The sequence below is a fragment of the Ceratotherium simum genome, chromosome 5 (genome assembly GCF_057802395.1).
Source record: "Ceratotherium simum simum isolate JZ-2026a chromosome 5, ASM5780239v1, whole genome shotgun sequence".
Taxonomy (NCBI): Eukaryota; Metazoa; Chordata; class Mammalia; order Perissodactyla; family Rhinocerotidae; genus Ceratotherium; species Ceratotherium simum.
The window spans coordinates 53,156,595-53,169,873 of NC_141904.1; the positions used below are offsets into that span (position 1 = coordinate 53,156,595).

The following is a 13,279-nucleotide window of genomic DNA, read 5'->3' on the forward strand; positions in this document are numbered from 1 at the left end:
TGATCGGTTTGTCTGCGCGCCTGCGCATGCCTCTGATTGTAGGAAAGACTGGGCCCTGCGTGTGGCCGAGCGTGCGTGGGCGCATGCGCATGGGTGTCTGTGTGCCCTGTTCCGAGTAGTCTGTGGCTGGGGCGTGTCCGTGCGTGCGCGTGCCTGATCTGTGCGCCGCAGGCCAGGTGAGTTTGCAAGTGGGGTGGGATCTGCGCGTACCCATTTGTGGCCTGGAAGGGGGTTTGCGTGTGGATGGGCGCGCGTGTTCGTGCGGCATCCCTCTCCCTGGAGACGCTTCCTGAGCACTTCATGCGCGGCACTGGGCGCCTCGACGCGGCCTTCCCTTGTCTGTAAGAGGCCAGACTGACGTACCAGGCAGCCAGCAAATGAACAGCGTCTGTGGCGGTGAGGTCTCTGCGCAGTGGTGGGGGGGCCACTGGGAAGAGGAGAAATTTGAGTCAAGACCTGAAGGTCAGCCTGGCAGAGTGGAAGGAAAAGTTTTCTGAGAAGAGGGAACTGCACGTGCAAAGGCCCACAGGTTGAGGAGGGCCAGAGCTTGGTGAGTCTGAGGAACTTCTCAGCTCCTAATGAACTGGCCCCAAACCCAGCAGCCTTGCCTTTTCTGGCATCAGCCCCTGCCTGCTGTTACCAGCCAGTCAACATAATGTATCTTCCAGGCCACTGTGATTGAGTCAAGGGTTGAACACATGACCCCAGTCAGTCCAGTCAGAGCCTGTCCCAGGACTTTGGTTGGGAAGATTGAGAAGGGAGCCACTGTTTGTGTTTGAGGTTGCTGAGAGTTGATGGAGTGTGGGCCTGCCTGGTATCTGGCCTTGGCTCAAGCTCTCTGCTCACTGCCCCCCTACCCTACCCTGATTAGGCAACATTGAGCCCCCCTCTGTGAGGCCCAGGCCCTGGGTTTCTCCTCTCCTGAGAGTCCAGCACACACAAAATTGAAGGATTTTCTTGTTCATCTTGCTGTGCACACCCTGAGTACTGGGCCTCTGCACTGTGCTCACCATGGCCACCCCAGCACTCACAATGGAACGTAAAAATCCTGTGTGGCCTGGCAGCCTGACCTTGGGAGAACAGCTCATAAGCAAGTCCCCCCTACTCTGAACCCTGCCACAGCCCAGATGGGGCCAGCAACACAGAGCCATTGGTTACATCAGCTCTCAGACCCGGCTACATCCACGGGCACTTGGCAATTCCATAGAACCTTAAGAGCCTCAACCTCTTGGAAATAGGAATTAGCCAAGAAAACAGATTAATGAAAAATAATAATGTTATGTTCCTGTAAAAAATGTCCATCACTGGATGAACTGTGACTACCATGACGGCAAGGTCTCCCTGCAGCCTGGCTGACCCCTCCCTGCATCATTCTCTTTGTTTTTATTGCTGCCTGATACGTATATTTACCTGCTTACTTGTTTGGTGTCTTCCCTTCTCTTAAGTTTTTGCCCCTGCTGTATCCCAACACCCAGAACATTGCTGAGCATTGGTAGGTGTTCAGTAATATTTGCCACATAAATGTATAAATGAACCATTAGAGTTTTTCTTTTGCACACTTACTACATGCTGGGCACATTTGTTTAATCCTCATAACAGCCCTATGAGGTAGGCGTTATTGTCCCCATCTTACAGATGAAAAATCTGAGGTTCTGAGGGGTGAAGTGATTGGATCAAGGTCACATGGTAGTAAGTGTCCCCAGGAACCTTTAGTTTCCTTTACTCAAGACATTGGAACAGTCAAAGGATGAAAAGTCCTATTGGGTAGTAGCCCTCATCCCCTCCCTCAGTCTCTCACACCTCAATGATGAAGTTTTAACCACAGAAGGGAACCTCCTGGGAGACTGGGATTTGAGCCCATTCCTGCTCAGCTTCAGAGCCTAGGATGCAGGCAAGGAGGCCAAGGGCCAGCAGAGTGCCCAAACAGACTCCTTCTCCAACTGAGATCTTTCACACAGAAAAATGAGAGAGCTGCACACAGTTCCTCAGATGAGTCCAGGGATGAATGGAGTATCCAGAAGCAAGTTGATTGTTCCTTTCTTTCTGATGTGTCTCAACACAAGGAATCAGTCATTGAAATTATTAGAACATACCTTTTTTTTTTCAGGTGGATCAAAGATTTAAAAGTTAAAAAAAGTGAACTATAAAAATACTTAAGAAACAAAGGGAGAAATTTGTAGAATTTCAGAGTGGAGGAGGCCTTCTGAGTATATCACCAAATCCGGAAACCATAAAAGAAAAAAATCCGTAAATTCATGTACATTAAAAAGTCTAGAGCCAGCCCTGATGGCCTAGTGGGTTGACTTCAGGGCACTGTGCTTTGGCGGCCCGGATTCGGTTCCTGGGCGCGGAACCACACCGCTCATGTGTCAGTAGCCATGCTGAGCAGTGGCTCACATAGAAGAACTAGAAGGACCTACAACTAGAATATACAATTATGTACTGGGGCGTTGGAGAGAGAGAGAGAGAGAGAGAGAGAGAGAGAGAGAGAGAGATAGTCTATATGGAAAAACCCACCATCAAAACCAAAGCACAAACAACAGATTGTAACCAGCTACAAACAACATACTTGTAACTCATTTCCAAGTGAAGAGCTGATTTCCCTTATATATAAAGAGCTCTCAAATCAATAAGAAAAAGACCAACGGCCCAGTAGACAACTGGGCAAAGGATACCAACAGACCATCCACAGAAAAGGAAATAGAAATGTCTTTCAAACCTATGAAAATTTGGTTTTCCTCTCTTACTAAGATAAATGGAAATCAACCTAGACTTGCATATTTTTTACCTATAGGTAAAAATTTAAAACTTTAATAAAAAACTGTGATAGTCAAGGGATGGGGAAATAGCCTGATGGGAGAGTTAGCTGATACAACCTTCGTATAGAACAGTATCTACAAAATTATGAATGGTTATTCCCCTCCCCCCTTTTTTTAATTTAGGTGAAATTCATGTAACAAAATTAACCATTTTAAAGTGAACAATTCCGTACATTCACTATGTTGTGCAACCACCACCTCTATCTAGTCCAAAACATTTTCATCACTCCAAAATAAAAAACTCTGTACTCATTAAGCAGTTACTTCCCATTCCTCCCTACCTGCAGTCCCTGGCAACCACCAACCTGCTTTCTGTTTCTATGGATTTACCTATTCTGGATATTTCAAATGAATGGAAGCATGAAATATGTGACATTTTATGTCTGGCTTCTTTCACTGAGCATAATGTTTTGGAGGTTCATCCACATTGTAGCATGTATCAGTACTTCATTCCTTTTTACGGCTGAATAATATTCCATTGTGCGTATATACCACAATTTGTTTATCCATTCATCCAGTCATTGGATATTTGGGTCATTTCCAGCTTTTGGCTTTTGTGAATAGTGCTGCTATGAATAACGAATGCTTTTGACTGAACAATTCCATTACTAGGAACTGATCCTACCAATAGGCCCACACAAAAAATTGTAAAGCAGAAAATTGAAAACAATCTAAATGTCCATAATTGGGGCGCTAGCTACATAAAGTCTGCACATTTGTGGAGACTGCTTCACAGCCCTAATAGAACAAGGCAGCTCTTCAAGGACTAATACAAAAAGATAGAGGTACCTTACATGAAAATTTCAGGTGCAGGATACAGTATAGAGTATGCTATCATTTGTGTAAAGAAAAGGAGGGGAGGAGGAAAGATTTTACATATATATGATTTATTTTTATTCATTTAGATTGAGATATAATTGACATACAACATTGTATTCATTTTAGGCGTACAACGTAATGATATATGTATATATTGCAAAATGATTACCAAAATAAGTCTAGTTAACATTCATCACCAGTTACAATTTTTTTCTTGTGATGAGAACTTTTTAGATCTACTGTCTTAGCAACTTTGAAATATGTAATACAGAATTGTTAACTATAGTCACCATACTGTCCATTACATCCCCAGGACTTATTCATCTTGTAACTGGAAGATTGTACCTTTTGACCCCCTTCACCCATTCCCCCCACCCCCACCTCTGGCCACCACCAATCTGTTCTCTGTATCTATGAGTTCAGTTTTTTGTTTTTAGATTCCATACAGTATTTGTCTTTCTCTGTCTGACTTAGTTCACTTAGCATGATGCCCTCAAGGTCCATGCATGTTGTCACAAATGGCAAGATTTCCTTCTTTTTTATGGCTGGATAATATTTCATTGTATATACACGACATTTTCTTTATTCATTCATTTGTCAATAGACACTTAGGTTGTCTCCGTGTCTTGGCTGTTGTAAATAATGCTGCAATGAGCTTAGGGGTGCAGATATCTTTTCAAGATAGTGATTTCATTTTCTTCAGATAAATACCCAGAAGTGGAATTGCTGGATCATATGGCAGTTCTATTTTTAATTTTTTGAGGAACCTCTGTACTGTTTTCCACAGTGGCTGCACCAGTTTACATTCCCACCAACAGTGCACACGAGTTCCCCTTTTTCCATATCCTCACCAGCACTTGTTATTTCTTGCCTTATGTGTAATTTTTTTGCTTGAGTTTGCACAGAATACCCCTGACATCTCTGGAAGGATCCACAAGAAACTAGTACTATTGGATGTCTCCAGGAAGGGGAACTGGCTGGCCAGGGGATGGGGCTGCAGGGGAGACTTATTGCTAAATACACTTTCACACCTTTTGAATTTTGAGCCATGTGAAAGTATTAAATTTAAAAAATTAAATCTAAAATAAATATTTTTAAGAACAGATATTGGACTAAACAAAAGCTATTTTCATTGTGAGTGAAAAAATGTAGCATAAAAATCTTTTTCCTTTTTCTAAGTTTGCTTCTTCCCCACCCTCCATCCCTCTTATGTTGGCAGAGTTAGCTGAGGAGAGGCCTCCGGCCAGGAGGGAGCGCACTTGGGTTCATTTGAGCAGTCGGGAGAAGGGTGTCACTGGGGAGTTGTCACTGAGGAGGTACATGGCCTCCAGGGCGGGTTCAGCCCAGGAATGAATACAGACCCCCTCCAAGGAACTTCACCTACAATTTCAGACACCAGAGACAAAGAGTCTGGAAGCTTCTGGAGAGAGAAAAAGGCAAACACAAGCCAACCCAAAGATCTGGAATGAGAGGGGCACTGTATTTCAGCAGCAGAAATAGTCAAAAGACAATGAACAGAGCAGTCAGAATGCTGAGCTAAAATATCAGTCAGAAGCAGAGACAGAATACAAGGCCCCCAGGGCCAGCCCCGTGGCTTAGCGGTTAAGTGCACGCTCTCCGCTGCTGGCGGCCTGGGTTCCGATCCCAGGCGCACACTGATGTACTGCTTGTCCAGCCATGCTGAGGCGGCGTCCCACATACAGCAACTAGAAGGATGTGCAACCATGACATACAACTATCTACTGGGGCTTTGGGGAGAAAAAGGGGAAAAAAGGAGGAGGATTGGCAATAGATGTTAGCTCAGGGCCGGTCTTCCTCAGCAAAAAGAGGAAGATTGGCATGGATGTTAGCTCAGGGCTGATCTTCCTCACACACACAAAAAAGAATACAAATCCCCTTTCAAACTTGCAAGGACCCAAGAAATGACCTTCCAGTCATCTTTTCTTGGAAAGTTGTTAGAGGATGTGCTTCAGCAAAATGGGAGTAAACCAAGAGTCAGGCTTCTGATCCAGGCAAGCCAGAGGAGCCTGGGTGGCACTGAAGGAACACAGGCCACCTTGGAACAGGGAGGATGGGATTTCCATAGGGCTCCACATGGCTCTGAAAACTTAAAAACAGCTAAGCTGGGCAACAGAACACTTGTGATATCTGGCTTCCAGGAGCTTCTCTGAATACACCTTAGAGGACAGGACCTTCATCCCACCCAGGGGAGTCCAAGACAGTGGCTTGGGGGAATAGACTGTGTTTGCATTGTTTCCTTTAATTTTAGACTTTAAAAGCCTCTGAGCCATTAGCTGGTAGGGATGAGGAGGTGACCCCACAGACTAAATTGAATCTTCACCACCCTGGGTCTCTGGTCCATTTCTGTCCCAATGACAGACCATAGCTCAGGTGTCCTTTGGGGAGCTTTCTCTGACTTTGCCCCCACCCCCCTGCCAGCTGGATCAAGCGCCATCCACCAGAACTTCCACCATCACTGCAGGGGAGCTCATCTCAGTGCTGTGCTCCTGCACCCTGGTGGGGCCTGGCACACACAATGGCTTCAGTAAATTAGCCCTGAGGCTGCTCTGGAACCGAGTCATCGGAGGGAGGAGGTGTTGGGCACAGCTCCCTACCCCAAGAACCTTCCTCCTCCAGCCAGGGTTAGGGCGGGGAGTGGAACTCCCAATGGGGCAGGGCTGGCCGCCAGGAGGAAGTAGGGCCTAGTGAGCATGTGCTGGGCTTGAGAGTGCAGGCGAAAGTAGGGACTCCTCCTGTAGCCCCCCTGGGGACCCTGGGCTGTGGGCCTCAGGGGCTTTGGGTTGACAAGCCTGCCTTCCTGGAGGAGGAAAGGGGAAGAGAAATCTGTGGGGCGTTTTGAGTCAGCTCACTATCATAATGGGAACAGCACAGCCCTGGGCATCAGGACACTTCCCCTCTGTGGGCCTCAGAGTCCTAGTTATGAGATTGAAATAAGTCCTACACAGGGAGTCAGGCTTAAGTGACAGAAGGGTGACAAAGCACTCTGTTAGGCAGATGTGAAGGGGAACACTGCCACTGACCCTACAGTGACAGCTAGCCAGGGGTTAAGAGACTCCATGTCTTGCCTCCAGCCCAGATGAAAGTCTTTCACTTCCCTTAGTCCCAGGTCGGAACTCGGACCAGGTGGAGCCTTTTGGGGACTCTGGGTTCCTCTTGTCCATCAGTCACTCACATTCTAGTGAGAATCCTCCTGTCTGTCCAGAGAGGACATCTTGATTGGAGGGGCAGCCATTTGGGAGACTGGCCCCAAGGGTGGGAGCAGTGTCTCACACGATGAAGGCCAGGGTGACCACCAAGCCTCATCTAGGGGTGGAGGCCATCAGAGGAAACACTGTGCTCTAAGACTCTTACTCAATGTGTCAGTCTGACACCTCCAAGAACACCCTGTTCCCATCTTCCTCTTGCATAAGGTCTGGACCCAGCAGGAGGAGGCCTGAGGCTCTGTCATGGACACTGACCCAGTCTGGAGGCCCAGGGCGTGCTCTGAACGGACCCCTACAGCTGTGCTGGGTGAGGAGGAGGGGCTTTTCCCTCTCAAAGGCTAGTGCCCCACTCGTGTGGGTGAGCATTCCGTCGGCTTAGGTTGCTGTGTGACATAAGGCAAGCGACTTCGCCTCTCTAGCCCTCAATTTTCTTGCCTATAAAGTGGGGTTGATAACGTCGTTTGCTTCTTAGGGTTGTTATGAGGATTGACAAGCCCGATGGCACCCAGGCGGCGCCCATACTCTGGGGCCAGAGGTTGGGGTTTGGGGGCGTCGCCGTCCCGCCTCCGGCCCAGCCCCCCGCCCGCTTCCTCCTCCTAGGGGCTGGCGGGCGGGTGATGTCCGGCCCCCCCCCCGCCCGGCGCCCGGCGGGCAGCCGCCTGCCGCCGCGCCATGTCCGCCGGCTGGTTCCGGCGCCGCTTCCTGCCGGGGGGTCTGCTCCCCGCGCCGGGGACGCCCAGGCCGCGCGCTAGCCCGGTGCCCTACCGGCGGCCCCGCTTCCTGCGCGGCTCCGGCTCCGGCCCGGGCACTGCCGACGCCTCCCGCCGCCCAGACTCCCGGCCCGTGCGCAGCCCAGCGCGGGGCCGCTCGCTGCCGTGGAACGCAGGCTACGCCGAGTAAGTGGCCCCACCCCGGAGCGACTCCCATCTGGGATACTCTCCACTCCGGGCGACCCTTATCCCGGGAGCCCGGACCCCAGACCCTTGCTGATCCAGCCTGGGATCCTGTGCTGATCTACGAAACAGGCTGAGTGAGTGACCCTCCCCCCCGCAGCCTTGTGAATAACTCACTCCAGTCTTCACCCCGGGCCTCTTGACGACTTCCCCCATCCCACCTCTGCCTTTTCATTGGGACTCCAACCTCGCTCAGAGAGGATTGCTGGTCAGGAAGGATCTGCATCCCAGGGGCTTCCAAGATGAGGCAGGGAGACTGGGTAGAGTTGCAGCGTTCTGGGCTTTGAAGATACCTCCACCATCACGCACACACACTTCACCCTGGGTTGTAGCCTATGCCGTATGGGACAGAGATTCTGGCTGAGGTGGGGCAGGGGATAGACAAGGGAGCCCCAGATCTCCCCAGGCAACACAGGTCAGCAGGTAGGCTCCAGAGGTGCTGGGCCCTGAGTTTTGCTTTAGGCGTGATGTCATTGAACAGTTAGGAAACTTACACTGTGTCCAGGTGGCTCCTCCTTCTGTGTACCAGCTCTGGTCTCTGTGCCCACGGGGACATGTGTGTGTCCCTGAAGGGTCACTGATTACTTCCCGGCCTCAGGATCATCAATGCAGAGAAATCTGAGTTCAACGAGGATCAGGCCGCCTGTGGGAAGCTGTGCATCCGACGATGTGAGTTTGGGGCTGAAGAGGACCAAGAGTGGGTGACCTTGTGCCCAGAGGAGGTGAGCACAACTGGGCCTGAGCCCCTCTTGCAGGCAGGGGCCAGGACTGCAGGCTGAGGTTCTTGTCCTGCTGCCCCATGCTGGGCCAGGGGACAACTGGGGAGGCCAGGCAGAGCCTGACACCAAGCCCTTCCTGTACAGTTCCTGATGGGTCATTACTGGGCACTGTTTGATGGGCACGGCGGTCCAGCTGCAGCCATCTTGGCTGCCAACACCCTGCACTCCTGCCTGCGCCGGCAGCTGGAGGCCGTGGTAGAGGGCATGGTGGCCACTCAGCCCCCCATGCACCTCAGCGGCCGCTGCATCTGCCCCAGTGACCCCCAATTTGTGGAGGAAAAGGGCATTAGGGCAGAAGACTTGGTGATCGGGGCTCTGGAGAGTGCCTTCCAGGAATGTGTGAGTGTGGCCTTTGGCTGGGAAAGGAGGGAAGGTTTTGCCCCCAGGGACCTGAGGGAGCTCTGGGTTGTGGGGCATCCGTGCGCAGGATGGTGGTCACCCTGGATCTTTGGATTGGGAGGACAAGGTTGGTTTGGTTGGTTTGTTACTAATGGCCGTCATTGTCATCATAACCCCTCCCATTTATCCAGCGCCTACTATATACTACCTGCATCATCTTGTTGCACACCCTGTTGGTCCTTGGTACAGGGACTGGTTTCCCTTCCTCAATGTTTTGAGTAGGACTTCCCTTCCTCCCAAGGGCTACATCTAGATCTCCTGACCACGGGGATCCTGGAGTCATAGCTAGATTTTGGGCTGGGACTGCCACGCTTGCTGGTAGGAAAATGAACTGTAGGGAGGAGATCCGGGGACAGAGTGGTAGCGTGGCAGTACAAGCAGCAGCTAAAGTGGCCTTGGTTTGCCCCAGGATGAGGTGATCGGGCGGGAGCTGGAGGCCTCAGGCCAGGTGGGCGGCTGCACAGCCCTGGTGGCTGTGTCCCTGCAGGGAAAGCTGTACGTGGCCAATGCCGGGGATAGCAGGTGAGTGAGCCCTGAAGGGTGGGTAGGAGTGGGACGAGCAGGCAGGCACCAGAGGCAGTAGAGACAGTGAAAGTGGGGCTGGAAGTAGAGGGATGGAAATGGGGAGGATGGACTGGCTGAGTTGTGTATCAGGCGTGTTCTGAGTGTGAGGGTGGACAGCAGGATGCCATGGAGGGCAGGGACCTCAAGTGCCAGCCAAAGGGCTGAGCTTCTACCCTGCAGACCCTAGACAGTCATGATGGGCTTTGAGCAAGGGATTGGCATGGGCAGAGCTAGCCCCTGGTGGTTGGAGGAGGGGCCAGCAGGAGGGAGGCCATGGGTAAGGGTGGAGGCTGCCCCACAGACTTCTTCCTTTCCTCCCTAACCCCATCCAGGGCCATCTTGGTGCGGAGAGATGAGGTACGGCCCCTTAGCTCTGAGTTCACTCCAGAGACTGAGCGGCAGCGGATCCAGCAGCTGGTAGGTGCCCTTGGCAGAGGAAGGCTGTGGAGCCCCAACTCGCTGGCCCAGGGCCACCAGAGGGAGCCTAATCTGAGCATGGCCTTCCTACCCCAGGCCTTTGTCTACCCTGAGCTTCTGGCTGGTGAGTTCACCCGACTGGAGTTCCCTCGGCGGCTGAAGGGGGATGACTTGGGGCAGAAGGTTTTGTTCAGGGATCACCACATGACCGGCTGGTAAGCAAGGTGGCGTTGGGGGGCACAGCGGAGAGGGAGAGCCCTGGGGTCCAGGCCCAGCTGTATGGCCTGGGGCAGTCCCCTTCCACCTGGGCAGGGTGGCCCCTGTGTTGGGGGGAAGATGAGGTGGAAATTAGGGCCGGAGTTGATGCTGGGTCTGCTCCTGGTAGGAGCTACAAGTGCGTGGAGAAGTCAGATCTCAAGTACCCGCTGATCCATGGACAGGGTAGGCAGGTCAGTGAATGGCCACACCAAGAATCCCTCTTAAATTGTCTTCTGCAGAGGTGGGAGCTCCTTTGTCCCTTGTTGCGGGCTGTGGCAGGGCCCTGGGGCCTTGCTCCAAGGCCACATGATGTTTCTCCCTCAGTCCAGGGCTCCCAAGGGCCATAGTCCACCTCTGTGTGCTTTACTTGTGCATTTGCTGGGGCTGTTGTCACCTCACACCTCCCTTGTCCCCAGGCTCGGTTACTGGGAACACTGGCCGTCTCGCGGGGCCTGGGAGACCATCAGCTCAGAGTCCTGGACACAGACATTCAGCTCAAGCCCTTCTTGCTCTCTGTCCCACAGGTAAGGGGGCAACAGCCCACTGCAGCTTCCATCTGCCCAGAAAGGCAGACAGTGAGGCTGGTGGGAAGGGAGCATTGAGGGATCCTCAGACTTGACTTGCAGGTGACTGTGCTGGATGTGGACCAGCTGGAGCTGCAGGAGGAGGATGTGGTTGTCATGGCAACTGATGGGCTCTGGGATGTCCTGTCCAATGAGCAGGTGGCACGGCTGGTACGGAGCTTCCTCCCTGGCAACCGAGAGGACCCACACAGGTACTGTAGCTGCTGGGGACCTGCCTGGGCCTGGGTCGGTGCCAGCAACACTAAGAAGTAGTTATGGCTGAAAAGACAGCACTGACAATGAGCCTGGCTCAGGGCAGGTGGCCAGGATTGGGGCTGTCTCAAGCTTCTGGGGGGTGACTATCGATCCCAAAAATCTCTGGGTCCAGACTCCCATGGTCCAACTTGTGGCCTTCCCAAGCTTCTGGCTTGCCTGGCCCCACAGTTGGACTGCATTGCCTGGGTCCCCAAGTGTCCAGCCCTGTGCAGCGAGTTCTCCCTGAGGGTTGGCCTTGCTTCTGTGTTCAGCCACCAAAGTGCATCTGCAGGATGGTCCCCACAGGTTCTCAGAGCTGGCCCAAATGCTGATACACAGCACACAGGGGAAGGACGACAGTCTCACAGGGGAAAGGCAGGTGTCCTACGATGACGTCTCTGTGTTCGTGATTCCCTTGCACAGCCAAGGCCAAGGGAGCAGTGGCCACTGAGGATTCAGACACCACATCCCAGAACCACTCTGGGGCAGTCTGGGCATCCTTCCACCATGGTCAACAGCAGGCTTGCCTGCCCTGCCCCCAGACACAGCCCAGGGCTCTCACCCCCGACCCCAACCCATTTCAAGGGGAGCATTTATACCAGGCAGTCAGAGATCCCAGCTCTCCAGGTCTCTGCATTGGCAGGCAGGGAAAGAGCACTAATGTCAATGATAACGTCCTTCTGGCAGAGGCCCTTTACAACTTGGGAAACCCAAGCGAGGCTCCTCAGACAGGATCCTTAACAGCCCAATATAGTATTGGCAGATGGGGAGAGCTGGACCAAGGGCATTGGCCAAGGATGCCAGGAAGGGCAGACAGCCTGTGTTTGGGTCCAGGTCTCCAGTCCATGAATGTCAGGGTATCACTCAACAACCCCCAAAGCATATGCAAGGTGCCTTATGGGAAGCTGTGGGCAGCCCCTGGGGAGGGACCAGCCTGCTCCCCTCTGCCATTGGAGGTGAGGCACAAGCCCTAGGGCTAAAGTTTAGGGAGAACAGAAAGGGACAAGAGGAACCCCCGAGTTGGCTGAGTGGGGAATGCCCTCCAATTGCTGCTCTTGCCTCTAGCCTGGCCTCCTCATTGCTCCTCCCTGGCCCCAGCCCCCGCCTAGGCTGATGCCCCAACAATGCCTTTGTTCTGTTGCTCCCCATCACCTCCCTATTATTAAATGTTTTTGTGCAGAAGAGCCCTTGTGAATCGTAAATTGCTGTACAGCTTGGCATTACAGTATACCTTTTGCTCTTTCTTGTTACCTTCCAAATCATCAGTCTTAGCTCCATCTTCCAAGTTTGCCTATAGTCAGAACTGTGTTTTCTCTGTGGCCTGCCTAGTTCCTAGCTTGAGGTGAGCTCCAGTGAGAGAACTGTTGCCCAAGGAACAGAAAGAAGGTCTTTACCACCATCTGTGAGCTCTGGGCTTGAGGTACCAGAAGGGATGCCTTTAACTTGTTTTTGAATGCAAATTTCTATAAAACTACACTTAGCTGGAGACAAGTCAGTTGGGGCTCCAGGGCTTGCTGTTTGATGAGCAGCTTAGTTCTTCTTCTTCCCCACATGACTGCTTTATCATCTAGCACTTGCCAAGGCTCAGGTGCTTGGGAAGTTATTTCCTGAATTACAAGGCAACCACCTTCATGACCTCAGCCTTGCCTGACTCTTCTCTAAGATGAATTCTTGGGTTTTTTTTTGGTGAGGAAGATTGGCCCTGAGCTAACATCTGTTGCCAATTTTCCTCCTTTTTTCCCTTTTTCTCCCCAAAGTCCCAGTAGATACTTGTATGTCATAGTTGTACCTCCTTCTAGTTGCTCTACGTGAGACACCGCCTCAGCATGGCTTGATGAGCAGTGCGTAGGTCCACGCCCAGGATCCAAACTGGCAAACCCCGGGCTGCCAAAGAGGAGCGCATAAACTTAACGGCTATGCCACCAGGCCAGCCCCTGAGATGAATTCTTACCAGGCAACTCAGCCCTAGACTGCAGCCAGGAAGGATAAGGGCCAAAACGCCCCAGAATTGATGGTAAAACTCATGTATTTAACCCACTGGGGAGAGTCTTTCCTGCCCATTAACTCATTTTACAAAGTTCTCCAGGGAAGAGAGAGGAAAAACTACAGAATTTCTCATTTTTCATAGTCATGTTTCACAGCCCAGCACTTCTGGGCCTACATCTGTCTACAGCTGGGTCCTGACAAACCATGGTTGGTCCCAGCAGCCCTGAACAGCCTCTCAGGGCT

At 51.9% G+C, this 13,279-nt stretch overlaps 1 protein-coding gene across 3 annotated transcripts; it reads left to right on the forward strand.

The window, feature by feature from the left end:
* The first annotated feature begins 14 nt into the window (after window positions 1–14).
* Window positions 15–12,234, forward strand: PPM1M (protein phosphatase, Mg2+/Mn2+ dependent 1M). Of its 3 annotated transcripts, none has more exons than XM_087431130.1 (11): window positions 15–176; window positions 7,070–7,758; window positions 8,414–8,537; window positions 8,679–8,933; window positions 9,403–9,515; window positions 9,890–9,974; window positions 10,071–10,189; window positions 10,360–10,423; window positions 10,649–10,756; window positions 10,859–11,007; window positions 11,323–12,234. In XM_087431130.1, the coding sequence occupies exons 2-11, from the start codon at window positions 7,535–7,537 to the stop codon at window positions 11,441–11,443; spliced, it is 1,362 nt and encodes a 453-aa protein (XP_087287256.1). In that variant the 5' UTR covers window positions 15–176; window positions 7,070–7,534; the 3' UTR covers window positions 11,444–12,234. The 3 variants fall into 3 exon arrangements, with proteins under 3 accessions (XP_087287256.1, XP_004419843.1, XP_014648242.1); XM_004419786.3 differs by having other exon boundaries at window positions 16–176; window positions 11,357–12,234; XM_014792756.2 differs by lacking the exon at window positions 8,679–8,933 and having other exon boundaries at window positions 16–176; window positions 11,357–12,234.
* Window positions 12,235–13,279: the final 1,045 nt, after the last annotated feature.